This window comes from Acartia tonsa, chromosome 9 (assembly GCF_053477335.1).
Source record: "Acartia tonsa isolate MP-2025a chromosome 9, ASM5347733v1, whole genome shotgun sequence".
NCBI classification, from domain to species: Eukaryota; Metazoa; Arthropoda; class Copepoda; order Calanoida; family Acartiidae; genus Acartia; species Acartia tonsa.
The window spans coordinates 31,576,878-31,598,546 of NC_137268.1; the positions used below are offsets into that span (position 1 = coordinate 31,576,878).

The window sequence follows — 21,669 nt, forward strand, 5'->3', positions numbered from 1 at the left end:
TCATTACCTTGGAGGTCTAAGAGAAAGTCATTAGACTTTAAGTTAATGTACATAACCAATTATGAGAAACAAAATTACCTCTTCTGTAGACTAAAATTATTGGGGGATAGGTCTGAAAAATTTATCTTTTTTTATTAAGATTAAATAGAAGCCACAAACATTTTTTAAGCCAGCGAATGGAGTGCAAGGAAGTGATAATATTTGTCCACTTGCATAAGATAATGAATTTTTCCTGTATTTCTTCTCTAAAGCGCTCAACTGTTGATTTGTAAATGGAGTTCGTGGTTTTCTATTATCATAAATTTAGTTTTCATATATATATGATCTGCTTCAGTCTGTACGTTTGAAGCTAAAGCTTGGTAACTCTCTATAAAAAGTCCTTCAAGTTGTTGTTTTTTAGGAGAGGGGGGGGGGGGGGGTAAGAGGGGATAGGAAGCTATAAAAGAAATTTTAGCCACCTAAGATGAACTAAACACTTTCTTTTACAGGATTTCGAATTAGAACAATTTAAACGACCAAAGTAGAGGGTAAAAACACTTAAAACGTTGAAACACATCATTTTACCCCCTTCAAAATTTATTAAAATAGATTATATTACTCCTTCAAACCTTAAAAACCCTTCATTCTACCCCCCTCATAATTAAAAGCTTGGACGTCACTGTAGAACAACACTCTTTTTATGTCTTAACTCTTAATAGTTTTGCTGTTTAATTTTCTGTTGGTTTACTAAGCCCTACATATTGTCTTAGCAATTCTTTGATAGTTGATGAAAACTTTCCTGTTAGGTTTATGTTTTCTTAATGTACACCGCAGGGGTACCTGTCCACCTGGAGGTCGGAAATTTAATTCTGAAAAAAAAATATTAGTAAATTAGCAGGTATTACAGATCTTAAGGGAAAGGACATTGAAAATAAATTATAACCAACAATCAAGATTTTATCATAGTCCCCAAAGTCTTTATTCTTACAAATGAGAGAAAAAATACCAAAACACTGGCGGCCAATATCAACACTTTCTCTTCTTTAAAGGTCTTGCTGGGGACTTGTGCCCTGTTCACAAATAACTTTTAAAGGTCGACCGATTTTTTCTGTAGGTCAACCTAAACAAGTAAAACCCACAAATACCTTTATAAAATCGGTCAACTTAAAGCTTCTATTGGTTGACCTAAAATTGCCAGAGGTCGACCGGACCTTTATATTTTGTGAACTGGGCTTTGATCTCTTAGGGTCAACAGCAACTCAAGACATTTATGAAGCCTCCTGGAGAAACACAGCTCTATTAAGCCAGCCTGTGCTGTTAAAAGCATCCTCAATACCTGGATTACGAGATCTCTACATTATACCCTCCAGTTGTTCTTTAAAAAAATTAGGGCATTACAAAAGTATTTTTGATATTGAAATATGGGGTGAAGGTAGTCCCTATGTCTTAACCCATGCAGGGGTACCTAACCTACAGAACATAACAGAAACTAGCCTGACCTAAAGTAATATAACAAACATGAGTCTACCTCTTATTTTCCTTTTATGTAACAATAAGGGGTTGGGTGGTCTTAGTTCTTAATAAGGTACTAAGTATCGACTAAAATTGTTTAATAACAGTACAGAATAAGTACAATTTATTGTAAATAAATACCGAAATAAGTACACAGAATTGATATTTTACTAGCTTTAATACCTATGCATCCAGGGGACATGACCTCAAATTTTTATAAATTGCATCAACAAAATGAACCTTAAAGGGACTGTCCATTATTTTGATTCTTAATTTTATAGAATTATTAACTTATTTAGTATTAATTTTTAAAACCTTGAATTTCAAATCCCTTAATAAAACAAGAAATATGTAAGAAAAGGATAATATAAAAACAGAAAATCACGAAACCTTTTATCTTCACAATAAAATCCACAGTCCAACTTAATTAGCAGCCGAAATATGATATTTTCACCATAGCTTTATATAAGGACAGACAAAATAAAATTATAGGGTAGCTTCCAGGGCTCAGCAACTGCGCATCAGCCGAGACTAAGGCTCAAATTCAAACCCGTTTGGATGCTTGAAAAGGATGATTTCTCTGAGGCTTACAGACGGATGTCGAGCCCCTGTAGCTTCAGTACAAAAAAAGAATTGCCAGGAGTGTCCTCTAAATCTGTTGCAAACAATTTCTAATGATTATCCTCAAATTTCCGTTGCATTCCAAAACTCATTCTACATAGTCCCCTTTTTCTCAAAGCGAGGCAATTCTACATTTGGGATAGGTCGTCCGTCTGTACATATATCAAAAACATTTTTCTTGGGGCTATTTCTCATTGGAAAGTGGTGGTACCCTTCGCAAAAATAGATGTAAACCTTCCAAGGACTAATGAGAAGCTATACTAAAAAGGAGGTCTAAATCGGTTCAGTAGTTATTAAAATATTAGGCTACAGACAAAAAAAACCTTACTACTTTTATAATAGGATATTAAAAGCTTATTTATGTCACTACAACGTTTTTTTCACGTTTGATTGACCATTTGTTTGTATTGTTCGCTTCGCCTTTAAAGATGTTGTCATCCTTGTTTATAATTAGAAAATTGACAAAAATAATTCCGTGAAACATCGTGAAAATCCGATGATCCATTTTAGTTATATTTTGATGGCCTCAGTAAATTGATTTCTACATTTAGTTGTCACGAAAGGAGTAAAGATATAATTGAAAAGCATGATTGCCAGTTTTTTATTAATATGTTTTGCGACATTTTAAACCCCCCCTCTCCCCACAACCCCCTTCAATTTCTTGTTTATTTAAAACTATCCAGGGAGGGTGGGGACATTGGTCTGTTTATTGCACTAGTCCCCAAAGTAAAGCTAGCATTTTCTTATTCGTTGGCTTTATAACTTTGGGGACTTTTATTGAATTTTAATAGATTTGTTCATTAAGTTGAGTGTCCAAACGTTTCAACAACCAATTGCAATCTACAGAAGTTGAAAACTTGTATCATCATTGGGGATGTACTGTACATCAATTTATCTTTCACTGTCTTATCCCTTTCAAAAAACAAACCTTATGGTGAAGTTCTATATGTGAATGTTAATGAGTTGTGCCTATTTAAGGGTACCAACCTAAGGCATAGCCTTCAGACAACCAACTCGCGTCTGCAACGTTCTAATTAGAGGGTCTGCGGGTTCGAATCTCTGCACAAACCGCGTCATAACTAAAGACGTTAAAAGCTGTTCCCATTGATGCTAAGTCAAATGTGCAACATTAATAAAATAACAGGGGGAAAGCCTTGGCCAAAAACAGGCGCAACTCATTACCATGCACAAATACGACTTCCTGACAAAGACCGTGCAATCAAAGGTTTAAGCTGTCTCTAATAGTAGGAATATAAGTACCTTGGGACCTACTACCTATAAAAGGTCGGCCCTACGTTGTTATCAACGGTCCCCAGAAATACAGGTATGACAGACAATCAACTATTTAAAATTTAATCTGTAACATTATTAATATGCCGAGTTTCTTAATGATATTTGTGGGCCACAACCTTAATTGAACAATTAGCGTGGAAACTGAGCATGATTAGAACTTTGATTGGAAATTACATCATTTCAATTATTATTTTGGAAGGAAAGGAAAATATTTTTCCAATCAAAATATTGAATTAAAAGGAAATTTGGTTTTTGTCCTGTGTTGTCTATTATTCAAGCTGTGCATTCAGTTCCGCATATTAACACATCCGCGGGGTGTTTCGTATTTGCAAAAAAGACAATAGTAGTTAAAAACAAACCGCAAACAAAGTATGGCGACCGCAGCCAGCGTCAGTCGCGCTGCTTAGAAAAGCCTCAAAAATCAGCCGCACACCTTTCTCAGCCACTTAATAAAGCTTCAGACTTAATCGCAGCCGCGCAGCTTAGGCCACTCGAAGCCTTGTAAGCCGCGCGGCTGAATGTGGTTGCAGCTGCTTTTTCTGCTAGCCGCGTGGCTGATTGCAGCTGTTGCTGAGGGTGGCTAACTGTTGCTTATGGAAGGGCGTACTGCAATAATTTTGCGATTTTAATATTTTTACATGTGCGGAAATGTAGGAACTTTTTAGTTTCATTGTTTCAATAATAATAAAAATCTATTTAAAAAGCAAATTTGTTCTACAGTATAGAATTTGTCCGTCCTTAATAGATAGATTTGGTTGCTAATATAAGGAAGTCTGTCCGTCCTTAATAGATAGGTTTGGTTGCTAATATAAGCAAGTTTGTCCGTCCTTAATAGATAGGTTTGGTTGCTAATATAAGCAAGTTTGTCCGTCCTTAATAGATAGGTTTGGTTGCTAATATAAGCAAGTTTGAACCGTCGTAATCATTTCTTTTTTTGGTAATACATCATTTTTTACCAACATGATTTTTTTATTATAAAATTTCTCAGTTAAATTTGATTTATAAAATATTTTGATTTTATAAATGTTATCATTTATGACTTATGTCTTTGTAAATAATAAATTGTTTTTTCTTTAAATTTTTATAACTATTTATCCTATGTATTATGGGTTTTTGTCTGAAGCTTAAGATCTCAACATTTACTGAACTGATTGGGTTCTCTATTTTAGATAAACTACACATAGGTCCAGTGATGGTTTTAGGCTATTTAATTTTCAGCTTTAAGTCTTGGGATACTAGTTTAAAACTATTTTTCTTGCCCCTATGAATAAGAGCCCCTAGATGCTAGGGGCACAACCGTAAAAACATATTGTAATATAGAAAAATTTATAATTATATACTTAATTACAATTTTATTAATATCTTAGTTTTGCTGAAACGTTTTTGAGTGATGGGTCTTAGGGTGGTTTTAGGCTATTTAATTTTTGAATTTAAGTCTTCTGATTTAAAAAATCATTATTGGGAGGCAGCCGCTAGTCTAAAATAAACAATACATAAAGTTGTTGCCCTTCAAAATATACAAAATTTGGGGAAAGTTTTAATGATCAATTAATCGAATCTAGCATAAAAATCCAAGAATACTGAACAATTAAATCTAAGGATACCAGGGCTAGGTAAATGGCAAAAATAATCTTGTAAATTGTGTTCAAACATCATACATAATTTAAATTTGCAAGAAAGTTTTTTTTTTAAATGTAATTTTATATAACATTATCAGGATGTTTGTCTGTCTGTCTTTTGTGGTTCTCCTTTGCAGTAAAGATTCTTAAAATTGATGGGAAGGTTTATACTTATTTAAGGGGAGGTTATCTCACCCCATCCCAAGAGAAATCACCTTAAAAAAGGTCCTAGAACCAAAGGTTGTCAAACTTATAGTCAGAAAGTTGATATCAAACAGGGAACATGCACAATATTTTTAGCCCTCTAGCTTTATTAGGAGCTGAGAAAATCGATTAATATCCAGAAGGGGCCCGACGGTTAAGGGTTAATTTAAAAGTAAGTAATTATTTTCCTTGAAAACTTTTAATTATATACATTTTGACCTTGGCAATGCGTTTGATTTTCCTCTACTTACAACATCGAAGATGATTAAAGTCCCTCAACAGATTATGATGTAATAAAATAACCAATGACAGGCCAGCATAAATTTTACCTTTGGTCAATTACAGGGTATACTGGCCCCTCATTGGCTATTCTATCGTATGAGGTCATAATCTGTTGAGGGACTTTAATCATCTTCTACAACATCTGATTTTTACTACTTATCATTAAATGCCTGACCTGGAAAGTTATAGCAAACAACATTATGAATTTATCATGAATTTGCCACAGTTTTGTAAACTTGGCAGGGAGTGGACATTGGAATCAAATTTTTTATGCTACCTAAAGTTTAATAAACAAGCTCTCTTAATCGATGGCTTAAACTTTTTGTTCTTTTATTAAATACTAGCGGCTTCGCCCATTTAACTCAATTCGTGGTATTCTAGATTTAAAAGAATTTTTTTTTGGGGGGGGGGATTTTTCATTTTTTGGAGGGGTTGGGGGTGTCCCACCCCATCCAAGAAAATAGTTTTAAACCTTCCCGGGACTTATGAGAAGCTATCCTGTAAAGAAGAACCCGATCGATGCAGGGGTTAGCGAGATCCTTCGCAACAAACAAACAGACAGACAGACAGACATCGTTCTACTTTGTATTTGATATTGACTGGAAAGTAATGTCTAAAATGTAATATAACAAATATTTTAAATCATCATTTGGGGTGTACATTAATTTCTAGTCCATTGTCTTACCCCTTTACACCCCTTTAGTATACCAAACCTAATCCATCCAGGTGTAGAGTAATAGCACCTGAACAAAAATCCAGGTATAGAGTAATAGCACCTGTACAAAAATCCAGGTATAGAGTAATAGCACCTGAACAAAAATCCAGGTGTAGAGTAATAGCACCTGTACAAAAATCCAAAGTTTATTCTGTAAATTTAATAGACAATTTTGTATATGACATAGTTATTCTGTTAGTCTAATTTTTGGAATAATAATTCCTAGGACAACAAGGTACAACGTTATAAACGAAGCATCTCTAAAATGAAGTACTACAATGTGAGTATGTCCTTAAAAATTATCCTGTAGTTAGTCAACTTTCTAAAAATAATCTAACATTTAAGAAAATATTCAATTTTTTGTATTCTGTCATAGGAGATTTAGATATATGTATCATGTAAAATCCATGCTAATAACTTCATCCAAGTAATTATTAACTGGAATTAAATTGGAGAAAGTAAAAAGTACATTGTAAGTTTAAATAAACTTTTCTACCTACTGACTTTATTAAGCTAATGGAATTGAATAAGTTCAAACTAAAATTATTCTTTTCGTTATTTTTGTAAGCGCAGTTATTCTATAACTTATGTTTATCTGTACGTCCGTCTAATTGTCACTGCATCGGAGTTTCTAATGCCTTTAGGGGAATTTGAGGTGGGTGGGAGGAGGAGTTGGCCCTACCCATGTTTAATTTTAGTTTTAAAAAGAAGAGTTTAAAAACAATGAAGGGGGGAGGGCATTTTTCCCTGGGGCGATTTTCTTGGTGTTGCCGTTACCCTCCCCCGTTATAGTTATAAACATTACTTGGATCAACATTATAAAAGAGAACCATTTCAGTGCTTAGAGAAATTCTTTAGTACAGGAGACATCCTGTTACTTTTATATAAGGAACAGGACACTCATATTAAAAAAATACAAGGGTATGGTTCCTTTCGTTTCAAGGGGCGTTTCATCGTTATATTCACATTAGATTTAGATTATTTTAGAGAACCCAGTAAAAGTGTCGGACTGCTTATGACGTAAAAAAATAATTAGCCAATTAAAGGCCACTATAAATTTTACCAATGGTCAATAATGGCCCCTCATTGGCTAATTTTTTTTACGTCATAGTCAGTCCGACACTATTACTGGGTTCATTTTAGAAATAGGAGAAAAACTATTGTAATAATACGACGAAGCGCCCCTTAAGAGCCGTTGCCTCGAAAAGGACATTACCCAAACATACACATACTATCAAAGTATTTGATTATTTGTCATTTAAAACTTTATTTTCTTAACATATTACAGTATACTTTTAAAAAAAATAAAACTATAATATACTTTACTATTCTTTTTCCAATAATTTTGTTATTTTACTCCGCTGTTAATGAACGTAATTGTCATAGTATTTAAGCATTTTTAATCTTTACTTGTTCTGTAATTGATATATCAATTTTATGTTGAACTGGTTTTAGATTTTTTTTATCCCCCTTTCTTTTCCTAATCAATAAATGATTTCTCCTGCCAAATATAGACTTAAAAGATATAGAGGGTTGATTTAATCATTAATTAAAAAATTTTAAAAGGGCTTTCAAGTACTAATAACGAGGCATCTATTTAATTCACTTTTCTCTCTCTACTCTTACTCCATTGTTATTCAAGATAAACGTATATATTTTTTTTTGTAGATTCCCATGACAAATAAGAACATACTCTATTACTTTCTATGTCTGTTCGTCTGTTTCTATGTCTGTAATTCTGGTTTTCTCGGCTGCTAATAAAGAAAGATATCCTAATTTCATAATGTTTAAAGATGTTGTCAACCAAAATTAAAAAATTTCATGTCTTAGAAAAAAAGAAAACAGTAAAAGTGTCAGAAAAAATTAACAATTAACCAATGAGAAGCCAGTATTCACAATGGTAAAATATATAGCGGCCTCTCATTGGTAAATTGTTAATTTTTTCTGACGTCATAGTCAGACACTTTTACTGTTTTCGAAAAAAAAATGAACTAAAAATGATTAGACATATAGAGCAATCTATATCTCATATGTCTAGTATTGGAGTGCCTTGATTTCTTCTATGACACCTTCCTTATGCCTTAACCTCCCACTTTAATATACCATTCCAAATTTTATACCTCCCCCCCCCTCCGTGTTTGAATGTTTAATGTCAGGGAGAGCGGGGACATTGGGATGTTTATTACACTAGTCCCAAAAGTCTTTTAATAACTTTTTCTTATTTGTTGAATTATAAACTTTAGGGACTTTTTGTCAATGTTGGTTGGTTGGTTTATTTAGTTGAGTGTCCACAGAAGTGTTAATTTTGTTTACATCTTTGTAGATGTATGACAATTGACTGTTTATTGTCTTATTCCTTTAGATCCCTGATTTAATGCCATACCCCGCCCCCCCCTCACTCCGTGTTAGAATACTTAATACCTTGCCCCCCCTCGATGCTTATTGACAAGACTCATCAGTCATCCTAGTTTTAATCAGTACTTTCATATCTTTTTCTTCCAGGTTGTCACACACATATTTTACTTTTTATCCTCTTATATAAAGTAGTAAGTTTTTTTTGTCTGTAGCTTAAGATTTTTATTACTACTGAGCCTATAGAGTTTTCGTGCTTAACACATAGGCCCCGGGTTGGTTTTAGGCTATTGAATTTTAAGATTTAAGTCTTGGGGTGGATTAAGGCTATTTTCATGCTTTCCATGTCCCTGCGAATGCAGAGCTCCTAAATGCTAGGGGCACATCCGCTAGTGTAAGATATGTACAGTGAGAAGCTATCTGGCTCTACAGCTGCTATGTCAAACACGTGAAGATAATAGAAATTAGGAAGAATGCCTTAGCAAGCAAGCAGTGGTTCATTGCCAAACTAAGTTAGGTAGGTAGAATAAAGGGCTATAAAATTGCCGTATTTCGCATGTTTTTAAAATAAATCAAAACGATAAGAGGGGAGGGGGGAGGATGTTGTATTTTTTCTTTTGTTTGTGTATTACACTAGGTCAGTTTTGATTAGGCTATATTTGGTGGGCCTGCAGGGTTAGAGCTTTTTGCATTGGTGTGAATAGGAAAAAAAACAACCCCCATTATTTTCAATTATTTCTCTTGGAAAGGGTGTAGGTACCTTCCCCCAAAATTGATAAAAACCTCCATTGGTCCAACAAGAAATTTCACTGTAAAAGAGAACCATATCGGCAAAACAGTAAACGAGATCCTAAGCTTTAGACAGACACTGACAGAGAGACATCTTGTTATTTAACATAAAGATTAGTAAAGCTTCTGTAGTATGATAGTTTCTTGAAACCAAAAGCGGGCCAAAGCCTTAAGTGTGCGTTTTGAACCATGTAGGTTTAAATTACTCTTATAATATATATATCCTTATACTAAAGTAACAGGATGTCTGTGTGTCTGTCTGTGTGTCTGTCTGTGTGTACCGAAGGATCTCGCTAACCGCTAAACCGATCGGGTTCTCCTTAACAGGGTAGATTCTCATATGTCCTGGGAAGGTTTTTAACTATTTTGGGGGAGGGTACTACCACCCTCCCAAGAAAAATGACAAAAAATTGAAATTTTAAAAAAATTATGGGAGACTTCAACGTCAAATAAAGAGGTATCGTACGTAAAAAATTATCGTAGAAACTTTAACAAACAAAAACATTTAAAGTGCCACTAGATGCCTCTAGGGGCGTAGCCGCTAGTATATATATATTAAACTATCGGCTACGCCCCTAAAGGCGTCTAAGGGTACTTGAGGCTAGGTTGGGGTGGTTAAGTCGACCCTTAACTTTACATTTTAGTTTTTAAAAGAAAACGTAATGACTTTATTTGGTGTATGTGAGGGGGTTGGGGGGAGTTTAGGGGAAAGATTAGGGGTGATTTCTCTTGAGTGAAGAGAGGTACCCTCCCCCAAAATAATGAATAATTTTTCAGGACCTATAAGAACATTTACTGTAAAGGAGAACCATACTACCTTAAGTAAAACCTTACTAATTTATATGATACTAGCGGCTACGCCCCTAGAGACCTTTAGGGGACCTACCCCTCATTTTTTATTCAAAAAATCAACCAGGTGCGATAACTCTTGGTAGTGTTGTGGTACCCTCACCCGAAGTAGTTAAACCTTCCCTGGGCCTATGAAAAGGAACCATTTCGGTTAGCAAGATTATTTGTTACATACAGAGAGATATTCTGTTACTTTTACATAAGGAATGAATTACTTGTTAAATATATGAACATGAAAAAATATAATTCATTGAAACTAATTTGATTCTTGGAATACAACTATTCAAATTTACATGACGTGCAATAACTTCCGCTTACATATACCTTCAAACAATAAAATAATGTCTTAGATAGTATATTAATTTATCATATCGTTTTATAGACAACTTTCCGCGGATATCAAAACCAGTTTTATTGGTTGCTAGGGGCCAAAGGCCTGGTCTAACTAAACTGGTATTAATTTTATTATCTTTATTTTGATATCTATGGAAAATACATAATTTGCAGTTTGGAAAATTATTACTTTGTAAAAATTTGTATTCAAATCCAGTTTATTTCTCTTTACAATCGCCAATTAACCGATAATAAAGATTAAAGGCTAAAAAAATTAAGTCTTGGGAAGATTTTGGCTATTTTTCTGCAACCCTCAACTAAAACCATATCTAAAAAGCTAAAAATGTTTTTTGATTTTGTTTTACCCTATGAAACCTTGCTATTCTGGTTTTAGCAACTATATAAAAACAAGGATGACAACATCCATAAGTAGCGAAGCACAAAAATTATGTATAAGAATTTAAAAATTAGTTGTCAAAAACATGTATATTGGGGAAAAATCACGTAACCTTTTCAACATTTAAAAAAAAAAATAATACTTATATATCAGTACTATGACTAACAGACTGACGGTCAAAGTAAATTACATACTGGATGCTCAAAACAACAGAAAATTTAATTTGATATTTTTAACTAAAAAAAATTTGAAATTGGAACAAAGATTTAAGGAAAAATGTGAAAAATAAAAAATAAATAAAAAGGCAGTCTGGCCGCCATTGATGTTTTCTTGAAAAGACAGGAAATTTAATTTTGATATCTATAACTGAAAAATTTTGGAAATCGGACCATAAACACCAAAGGTATGGATAAAAATGTGAAAAATATAAAAATAGCCAAAAACCTGCAAAAAGGCAGTCTGACCGCCATTGATGTTTTCTTGAAAAGACAGGAAATTTAATTTTGATATCTATAACTGAAAAAATTTTGGAAATCGGACCATAAACACCAAAGATACGGAGAAAAATGTGAAAAATACAAAAATAGCCTAAAACCTGCTAAAAAGCGGTCCGACCGTAATTGATGTTTTATAGTTAATTTGGCTCCTTAATAATTGGAATGTTGTCAAAAAATTTCAGCCTTTTATCTTTTATAGGAGCCGAGAAAATCACGTTTCCCCCAAACTAAGACAGACGGACAGACGGACATACGGACAGACGGACGTACAGACAGACGGACAGTGCAAGTTATAGAGTAGCTTCGCTACTAAAAAGTATATGCGAAAATGATGTTTTACTTCAATTTATTTACATATATTTATTTGCAGTCCAAACTTTTATAAATTAAACAGTAATTTTACCCAGGGACTTTAAGGGATAAGACAATAAAATTAATTGATGTACATCCCCAATGATGATATACAAAATTACCCCTGCTGCAGATTAGTAGAAAGTTAAAAACTGCTAATCAAGATTTAAGTCCCCAAATATTTATTTGATAACATATAACTTTGGGGACTTTTACATTTACAATCTATTGTCCCCTCCCTCCCTTCCTGAATTATTCTATAATGAATGGCTTGCAAATGCATGGAAGTAATTTCAATATCATTACAACTTTTTAAACTAAAATCATGTTTCTAAGAATTTTGATGTATTTTTATTTGGTAAAAAATCACGAAACCTCGATTGTAAATATTTAATGAAAAATCACCAAACCTTTTAAAATTAAATTTTTCTGCATATTACATATAGAGCATGCAATTTTATGACAATAACTGCAAAAAGGAAGATATGTCAATGAAAAAAAAATAGATTTCTTAAGCTTAATTTCTAGATTTCTAGGCTGGCCAAAAAAATTTCATAGGGTTTGGCCATTTACGTCTACAACACATAAAATTAGTAAGGCCTACCTTATTAAAGTAAAACAATAGAGGGGGAAGGAGTTATATAGGATAACTGTATGTCACATTCCTAAGGACCCTATGCCGACTTTCAATTGGGTCTATCAATATTAGCCAATAGCGTCGGAAATATTGACACAGCTAAGTCACTACAAAAGAGGAGAAAACAATTTGCTAGCACACGAAAAAAGTCCCCAACACTGGATCCAGTAGTTCACTATGTTATACACCTATACTTTATACATTTATTCCTACCTTTATCAAAAGATAAGGGATTCAAAGGAAATCCAGATAGAGAGGTGGGTGGCCAGGGGGGACGTAGTAGTCCAGGTAGAAGGCCAGGATGGAGGCCTGACAGCTGTCCAGGCACCAGGGGGTTGCCCAGCAGTGGGTGAGGTCGGTAGTCCTACGTAGATTAATTGCAATTGTTAGATTATAGAACAATTAAATGACTCCTATAGCATTAGACAGACTGACAGACACAAAAATGTATAGACTATATGTGGATAAGTCATTGAAATCATCAAAAAAATTTCATCTTAATATCTTTAATAGTAGCTGAGAAAATCACACATCCCTTTAGTCATACAGACCGACGGACAAAGTGAATAATGATTTAACATCTTTTACTCATTAATGGTATTAAAAATGTCAACATAACGAATTTCTAATAAATTTTGACTTTATGCATATGATGTATCAAAAACTAAATTTCAAATACTAAAAAAAAGAATTAGTTTAATAAACAGCATTTAAAATGTAATAAAGCAAGAGTAAAACTTTTTTTTAGTTTTCATTAAATAATTCACTTAATTCGCAAATTACAAATATTTAAGATAAACTACATAGAAAGAAGGATGGAAATAAATCTATTTGATATCTTGAAATAGAGAAAAGCTAGATAGCAAGAGGTATAAATAGACATATATTCACAACCTTGAATAAACTCTGTCTTAAAGATATTCAATAGAAAGATAGTCAGATAGCAATACGGATAGCAAGAAAGACATATAATGTCTACCTTGGCGTGTTGAGAGTAAGCTTGCTCATATTCAGATTCGCTATCTTCATCTGAATCTTCTGCTATACTGTCCTGCGAGATTATACTCAGTTTTATACAAAAACATTTTTTTATTTTCTGAGATTGGGGGGGGGGGGGGGGATTCTAAATCTAATTTTGGACGTACTTGGTAAAAGAGTTTGTAATTAACAACTGAGTGTAGTTAAGATGTCAAAATATAACAACAAGAAAAAAAGAAAAAAACCTCCATCAAAATTTGATTCCATATTTTTTTTTATTAAAAACTGTTATTATATTCCTGATTGCTGATTGGATCCTCCTCTCCAATATCATTATCTCCTATATCCTCATTCTCAGTTTTAAGATCTGTGACACAAATATTCTCCTCGGAACTAAAAACCAGGGCGTCAAAAAAAAATTTCAAACTTTAGTAGCGTAGCTACTCTATCGATTAGTTATATCCGTACGTCCATACGTTTGACACTCCGTACGTCAAGGACGCCCAAACTTTTTTTCTTGAGGCGGCTAAAATGATTGGTTTCATAGGTTTGTTGGGGTGAACACCCCTTAACCCCCAAGGCTCTTTTTCTTTTTCGTTTCTTAATTTTCCATGTTAATTATGGCTTGAGATATAATATGATTGGCTATTTAGAGTAATAAATCTATTATTTAATAATTACTACATGAACATAAGTAGCTTCTTATAGAAACAAAGAAGGTTCTTAACTATTTTAGGGAAGGGTATACCCTCCCACACGAAAATTTGCATTTATGTCCTGTTAAAAATAAAATCAAAATTAGCGGTTTGACATTCCCATCCCCTTTCCTTACTGTGCCCCTCGAGGCCTCTATGGGGGCATAGCCGCTGTAGTAAAAGATTTAAAACTTTGCATATAGAGGTTCAACCTCTCACATCCCCTTCCCTAAACTGCCCCTCGAGGCCTCTAGTGGCGTAACCGTTATAAACTTGACATCTTAGTTGACGCACCCTGAATCTTTATCAACATTGAGCTCTGTAAATTCATCTGATGATCTCTTATTATTCTCCTTAAATAGGAAGCTCTTTATAGTTCCTATGATAAATAACGTCATACAATACAAATGACCAATGATAGGCCAATAAACAGAATAATTTACCAATGATAGGCCAATACACAGAATAATTTACCAATTGTAGGCCAGTATACATTTTAATTGACCAATGACAGGCCAGAATACATTTTATTTGACCAATGACAGGCCAGTATACATTTCAATTGGCACAATAAAAAGCTTCCTTAAATAGTTGACAAGTTTTGCTCTTTGCCAGAGCAGTTTCTTCTGTTTTCTGGCTCAACAGCGAGTCCACACTGAAGGAAAACCTTCGCTTCATATTACCACTAATTTTAATGTATTTTAATAACTTAATTTTTTTTCAAAGACATTTTTAAAATCACTTGAAATAGAATGTTTTTATCACTTATTAAACTTTAATTGTTTGTTAAATTTTAATTTAAAATTCCTTTTATTCACTTTTTTTTTGTTTGTACATAATAATCTATCAATTAATCTGATGTGTGTGTGTGTGTGTGTATCTATAGACTGGTTGTATCTAAATGTACTAATTAGCCTAAGTTACATTGAGCAGTGAAGCCTAATCACAGGAGTGCCTATTATGCCCCATTCCCCCCCTTTTACATTTCCCTATGAAATAATTTTAGATTGTATGGGAGGGGGGGGGTATTTTGTAGGGGGGGTAAACTTCGGGTACACACAAATAAGCACACACACACACACTCACACACACACACACCAGATTGTTCTCTGACTAGAGCAATTGAGTTAACTGGATTACAGGCCAATCCATCAACAAAAACTCAATCTTCCATCCCTTCCCCCGGTTCCTCTCAACCCTACTCCCCGTTAATAGAATTACATCCATTTCTCCCATATGTTACTCCCCTTTTTTTCTGCCTCTTAAAATAATTGCGCTCCTCTGATTGGACGAAATTGTTATTGTTCTTCTCTGATTGGCCAATGTTTCGGCCAATTAGAGAAAGTGGCGGCAAAAGTGTGATGGCGACAAATGGGCAATAAGAGTTTAGTTAAAAGATAGTTGTAGGGGTAAATACCGGGGGAAAACGGGGCTAACGCCACAGAAAAGAGGGGGGCAGGCTGCAAAGCCATTACATTCTAGATAAATTAGGACATCTATTTATGTAAATTAGTCTGTATTAAGCTAGAAACTGCTTTTACCTTTATTTAATTATCATAATTCTACTTGGGTACTTAATAAATACAGTTTTAGTAGCGAAGCTACTCTTTTATTATGGTTGTCAGTACGCACTTACCTTAACTTTTCCAGATTTTATAAACTAGTTGCTCTACCCCTAAAAATAGCTTAAAACAATCCAAATGCATTTATAAAGATTCTTTTAAAAGTGCAACCAATTTGGACGATCATTTTCGAACATATTAAAACTGATATTTTCTATTAAACTATAGGTTTAATCCCTAGCCTCTAGATGCTGTATTAAAGTTTGGTTTACAATTTTTTTAAATAACCAGCAAAAAGTGACACAAAAAATAACATTAAAAGTAAGATTGAATTGTTTTAAACTATTAAAACGTTCTAAAGCATTAACTACTGTTAATAATATCTTTGTGAGGTACCACAGGGCTCTGTTCTAAGCACACTACACAAGTATATTGGTACGCTATTGTGAGAATAATTACTGTTGATAATATTTTTGTGGGGTACCACAGGGCTCTGTTCTAGGCACACTACACAAGTATATTGGTACACTATTGCGAGAATAATTACTGTTAATAATATTTTTGTGGGGTACCACAGGGCTCTGTTCTAGGCACTCTACACAAGCATATTGGTACACTATTGCGAGAATAATTACTGTTAATAATATTTTTGTGGGGTACCACAGGGCTCTGTTCTAGGCACTCTACACAAGCATATTGGTACACTATTGCGAGAATAATTACTGTTAATAATATTTTTGTCTTATTCAATTAATTTCTGATACTATATTCATGAGCTCTACTGCTGTGTCTCATGCTGATAACAGAGAATATATTTTAATACAGCCATATTATTCATGTTAAACTTTATGTTTTCATGTTATTTCGACATAAGAATAAGAAGTTTTTTCGTTTTCACATCCATTGGCTCATAAACTTTGGGTATTTTTATTGAATTTGATTGGTTGGTTCCAAACAAGCAGTGGCCAGACTTTTCAAGCAATAATTCAAATCTACCAAAGGGAAAATTTTGTTTATCATATTTAGGGACGTATTTTGATTTATTGTACATTGAAATACATCACAAAATGTTGGATTTTAAGTCAACACAATGTCTCTTTGTCTAATAGGATACTTATATGATATGTATGTATCCATATTTTAATTTAGTTTTAATTTATGTATGTGTAATAGATAGAGTTGTCTTAATATATTGAAAGAAAACGAATATTTTTTGCTTTTTCTTCTTTTAACAAAACATTGTAAATATTGAAAATCTAAATTTAAATGTCCCTTTCAGACTAACAAAAAACTTCCCAGAGCCAATAACAATCTGTCATAAAATTTATAGAAAGCAGTTTTAGATATTTTAAGAAATACACCTTTCCAATCCTAGAAATAACTAATAACTTTAGTATTTAAATAAAATGTTGGATGAATAGTTTATTCTCTAAACCTTGAAATTAATTGTAAAACAATTTTTGTAAAAAATTTAGGAGTATATTTTGTAACATAATTTTTAAAACTTTTTGAAAAATTGTAGGCAAAGCAAAATATTTACTGTAGATATAAATCTTTTTCCATAGTATGGCTTGGAAACGCCTTGGGGCTAACAAAACAGGTTTTAATCTTTAAATATTTTAATATACTATCTACGGAAAGTTGTCTATAATACGATGCGATAAATAACTAACATTATTTACTTTTCATGTCAAAATACATTTCTAAAAGTGTCAATTTTTGTTAAGTTTTCTACAAAAAAAGTTTATTATTATCTACTTCAAAAGCCATTGAATCTAAATTCTTTGTTAAGACGGGTACAACTATATCCATAAGTAGCGTAGTTATACCAAAATTCTGAGAGAATCTTCAGAGGTCCCTAAAAAGAATAACTACCACTATTATTTTATTTTTATCTTTATTTTATCTTTATATAAAAGTAACATGATGTGTGTGTATGTCTGTCTGTCTGCACTGAAGGATCTTGCTTACCGCTAAGATGTAGCTTCTCCTGGGAAGGTTTTAACTATTTGGGGGCAGGCCCCAGGGTACCATCACCCTCCAAAGAGAAATCACCCCTAGAAAAAATAACATCCCCAATTTTGTTTTTCTTTTTCACTTAAAAAAAAAAGATTGAAAGGGGTTATGGTCCACTTCCCCCCCCCCCCACAATTCAACTCAAGTGCCTCTAGAGGCCTCTTGGGGGCTAAGCCGCTAGTTCTTCATATTGGAAAGACAAGTTTAGAATAGCTGTGCTACTAAAAACTGATTATTCTATGACACTGAAGTAATATTTGAATAAATCTTTGTTATTATATTTTTGTACAGGAATAAAGAATGTTGTTTTTTAAAATTTTAAAAGGAAAGCTTTTCTACACTTGGTTTTATGGATTAAATATACATTTTCTTCAATTCAGAAAATTCCTATAGATTTCAAACTCTATTTGAAGATTTAAAAAATCCATAATTATTAATCACTAGCGGCTGCGCCCCTAGAGGCCTCTTGCGTCACTAAAAATGTTTTCTTTTAAATCTGTGTTAAGATAAGCTGTTTACTAAAAACCTGCCCATGATCTATGAGATTACACTGTAAAGGAGAACCGTATTGGTTCAGGAGATCCTTCGTTACATACAGACAGACACACATATAATGATCCTGTTACTTTTTTTTAAGGATTTTTTATGAATTTAAACTCTTGTGATTCTTGAATTTGGTTGTAACTCTTGATATTACTGAATACCAGAGAAATTCTCAAGATAAAGATACAGGTTCCATATTATTATATCTATTATTATTACTCTTGATGTTAGTAAATACCAGAGAAATTCTCTAGATAAAGATACAGGTTCCATATTATTATATCCATTATTGTAACTCTTGATGTTAGTAAATACCAGAGAAATTATCAAGATAAAGATACAGGTTCCATATTATTATATCCATTATTGTAACTCTTGATGTTAGTGAATACCAGAGAAATTCTCAAGATAAAGATACAGGTTCCATATTATTATATCCATTATTGTAACTCTTGATGTTAGTAAATACCAGAGAAATTCTCAAGATAAAGATACAGGTTCCATATTATTATATCCATTATTGTAACTCTTGATGTTAGTAAATACCAGAGAAATTCTCTAGATAAAGATACAGGTTCCATATTATTATATCCATTATTGTAACTCTTGATGTTAGTAAATACCAGAGAAATTCTCAAGATAAAGATACAGGTTTCATATTATTATATCCATTATTGTAACTCTTGATGTTAGTTAATACCAGAGAAATTCTCAAGATAAAGATACAGGTTTCATATTATTATATCCATTATTGTAACTCTTGATGTTAGTAAATACCAGAGAAATTCTCAAGATAAAGATACAGGTTCAAGATTATTATCTTTTATACACAGAAAGGGACAATGATAAATAAAAAAACAAGAACGATTAACACCAATAGTAGGAAAGCACAAAAAAGCATGGAAAGACAAACAGACAAAGTTAGATATAGATCAGATGGTCAGTTGGAAAGAAAGGAGGAGAAAAAATAGAATACGCAACGAGACCTTTATAATAAAATTAGTTTTTTTTTATGTTTTTTGAACATTAACGATAGACATTAAAACAAAACAAAGTATAGACTAAAAGCGTAGAGCTATAGGAGTCTTTACTAAAAATTTCAGCAGTTTATCTTAATAAAAGCCGAGAAATTGTAGACTTTTAGACTGACCTACGAACGAATGGATGGACAGACGAAGTGAAATATAGAGTAGCTTCTATGACAACAAGCATTTGTCATAATAAGTAATAGTTCTTTATTTTTATTTTCAGAAAACATGTCTGATTAAATATGAATCCTCTTTCTGAAGACAATAAGTTTGATTTTTATCTTTTCCCTTCATTTTTTGGACTCTTTTTTATAATCTTTTGTTAAATATGTTTCTTTCTTAGATATGATAAGATATCCTTAGTATTATTTAATCGAATTATATTTTTAGCAGGATTTTTAGTAGCAAAAAATATCTTTAATTTTAATAGGTAAGAAAACATTTTTTTTGAACCAATTGCTATTGGAAACATAACAGGCATTTGATTTTTTTGTGAAGTTTTTCATGACCAAGGGTATTTTTTTGTATAACTCAATTTGACTGTCCGTCTGTTTGGCTGTTTTTTTCTGTAAATTAATTTACAAAATTTAAGCTACGCAGGTTATTGATGTTATAGTCCTTGTTTTTTAAATTTTACTTTTTAAAGAAATCCAATTATCAATTTATTTCCTAAAGCTAATAGATGTCTATAAATCACCCAATCAATATTCTTTTTTTCTCCTAATTTTTTACACAATCACACCAAATGTCGTGAAATCACAGAGTATTTTTACATCTCAACAAAGTCTCCAAAATGTACTTAAAGTTTATAAGCTAACAAATGAGAAAAAGTGTTGAAAACCAAAAAACATTTTCTCGTATTCATTCGAATCCGGTGGATAGGAACCGGTTCTCATCCATACGAAAAAACTATGTCTAGCATCGTATTATATCCAGCTTTCTACGAATATAAAAATGTACAATCATAAGATTAAAACCAGTTTTTTTAGCCGGTGCCTCCGGCACCTCGGGGCAAAAAAAACTAGTTTTAATCTCATAATTGTACATTCTATATCCGCGGAAAGCCGTTTATGATACGATGCGAGAAATAACTATTACAGTCTTATGTTCCCTCTGCTATTGAATGTGAATCTTATCTTCCATTTTCATATCCGTGTATCCATTTTAATTTTATGTAATTGTCAGAGATAAGACAATGAACAATAAATTGATGCTCATTCTTCAAGTTACCCCTTCTCTAGATTAGAATTAGTGGCTGAAAAGTTTGGAAATGTGTAGTTTGAACCAACCTATTAAGATTTAGTAGAAGTGCCCTTTGTTTTTTATTCAAAGAATTAGAAATGGAGCTTTTAAAACCAATGTAATTTACAGTTTAATTTCAACCTCCCTCTCTGATTATCGTTCTTTTTAAAAGATAATTTTGTTAATAGAATCTTCCTTCCAACTAGTTATATGAAGTTTTTTTTTTGTAAATAGAATCTTCCATCCACCTATCACTGTATCCCTGATAAATACAACCTAGTTATATGAAGTTTCTTTTTTGTTAATATAATCTTCCTTCCAACTATTACTTTATCCCTGATAATTACAATCTAGTTATATGAAGTTTCTTTTTTGTTAATATAATCTTCCATCCACCTATCAATATATCCCTGATAATTACAACCTAGTCATATGAAATAACAGATCTATAGTATAGATGTATATACAGACAACTACCTCCCTTTATTTTTCAATGATCTCTTTAGTCTGCTTTAAATTATTTTCTGCTACTTGGCTGTGTAATATAAGCGATACCATTGGTTGATTTTCAATGGCCCAATAGAAAGGTTGCACATGACGGTTGCGAAGGGGAGATACAGTTATTTAACCCTTTCTCCCTCCAATGTTTTTACTCTAATAATGAAATGTTTTTTTTTTAAATATTATCATCCACCTATCACTGTATCCCTGATAATTACAACCTAGTTATATGAAGTTTCTGTCTTGTTTTATCTGTCAGCTGATCTCTGTCATCTGTCATCACACCATAACATTTTCTGCCATTTTAAGTTTTTTATTTTTTTCAATTTTTTTTATAAAGCACAGCTTTTCTATAATTATTGTTGGTCCATACGTCTATATGTATCGTTAGGCATTTTTAATTGATTTCAAACTCTTAGGTAAGATTTAGACAGCGTAGCAACTCTACAATCGTTACCAGAAAGTCCGAATGCTCATTTAAAGTAAGCTTAATATTAACTTTTCGACTTCAACTTTTTGTATGATATAATAGTCCTATTCATTAAGGACAACAAGGTATATAATTATTAGCGAAGCATTAATATAATCATTTCCTTAAAGTACTTAAAAGTGTCACATTATTTAAATTAATTTTGTTATTTAACAGGCATATAAAGGGCAATGGCCGATAAATT

The 21,669-nt window shown here is 32.6% G+C and overlaps 1 protein-coding gene and 1 long non-coding RNA gene across 2 annotated transcripts; both read right to left on the bottom strand.

The window, feature by feature from the left end:
- Window positions 1-74: 74 nt before the first annotated feature.
- On the bottom strand, window positions 75-13,659 carry LOC145327488 (uncharacterized). The gene is made up of 6 exons (XM_080171035.1): window positions 13,654-13,659; window positions 13,410-13,526; window positions 12,644-12,794; window positions 779-848; window positions 210-289; window positions 75-112 (listed from the first exon to the last, which is right to left on the bottom strand). The coding sequence occupies exons 1-6, from the start codon at window positions 13,657-13,659 to the stop codon at window positions 75-77; spliced, it is 462 nt and encodes a 153-aa protein (XP_080027161.1).
- Window positions 13,660-13,686: 27 nt separating this feature from the next.
- On the bottom strand, window positions 13,687-14,958 carry LOC145327489 (uncharacterized). Its single transcript, XR_013882179.1, has 2 exons — window positions 14,398-14,958; window positions 13,687-13,801 (listed from the first exon to the last, which is right to left on the bottom strand). It is a non-coding gene; the product is annotated as an uncharacterized LOC145327489 (long non-coding RNA).
- Between the last annotated feature and the right edge of the window lie 6,711 nt (window positions 14,959-21,669).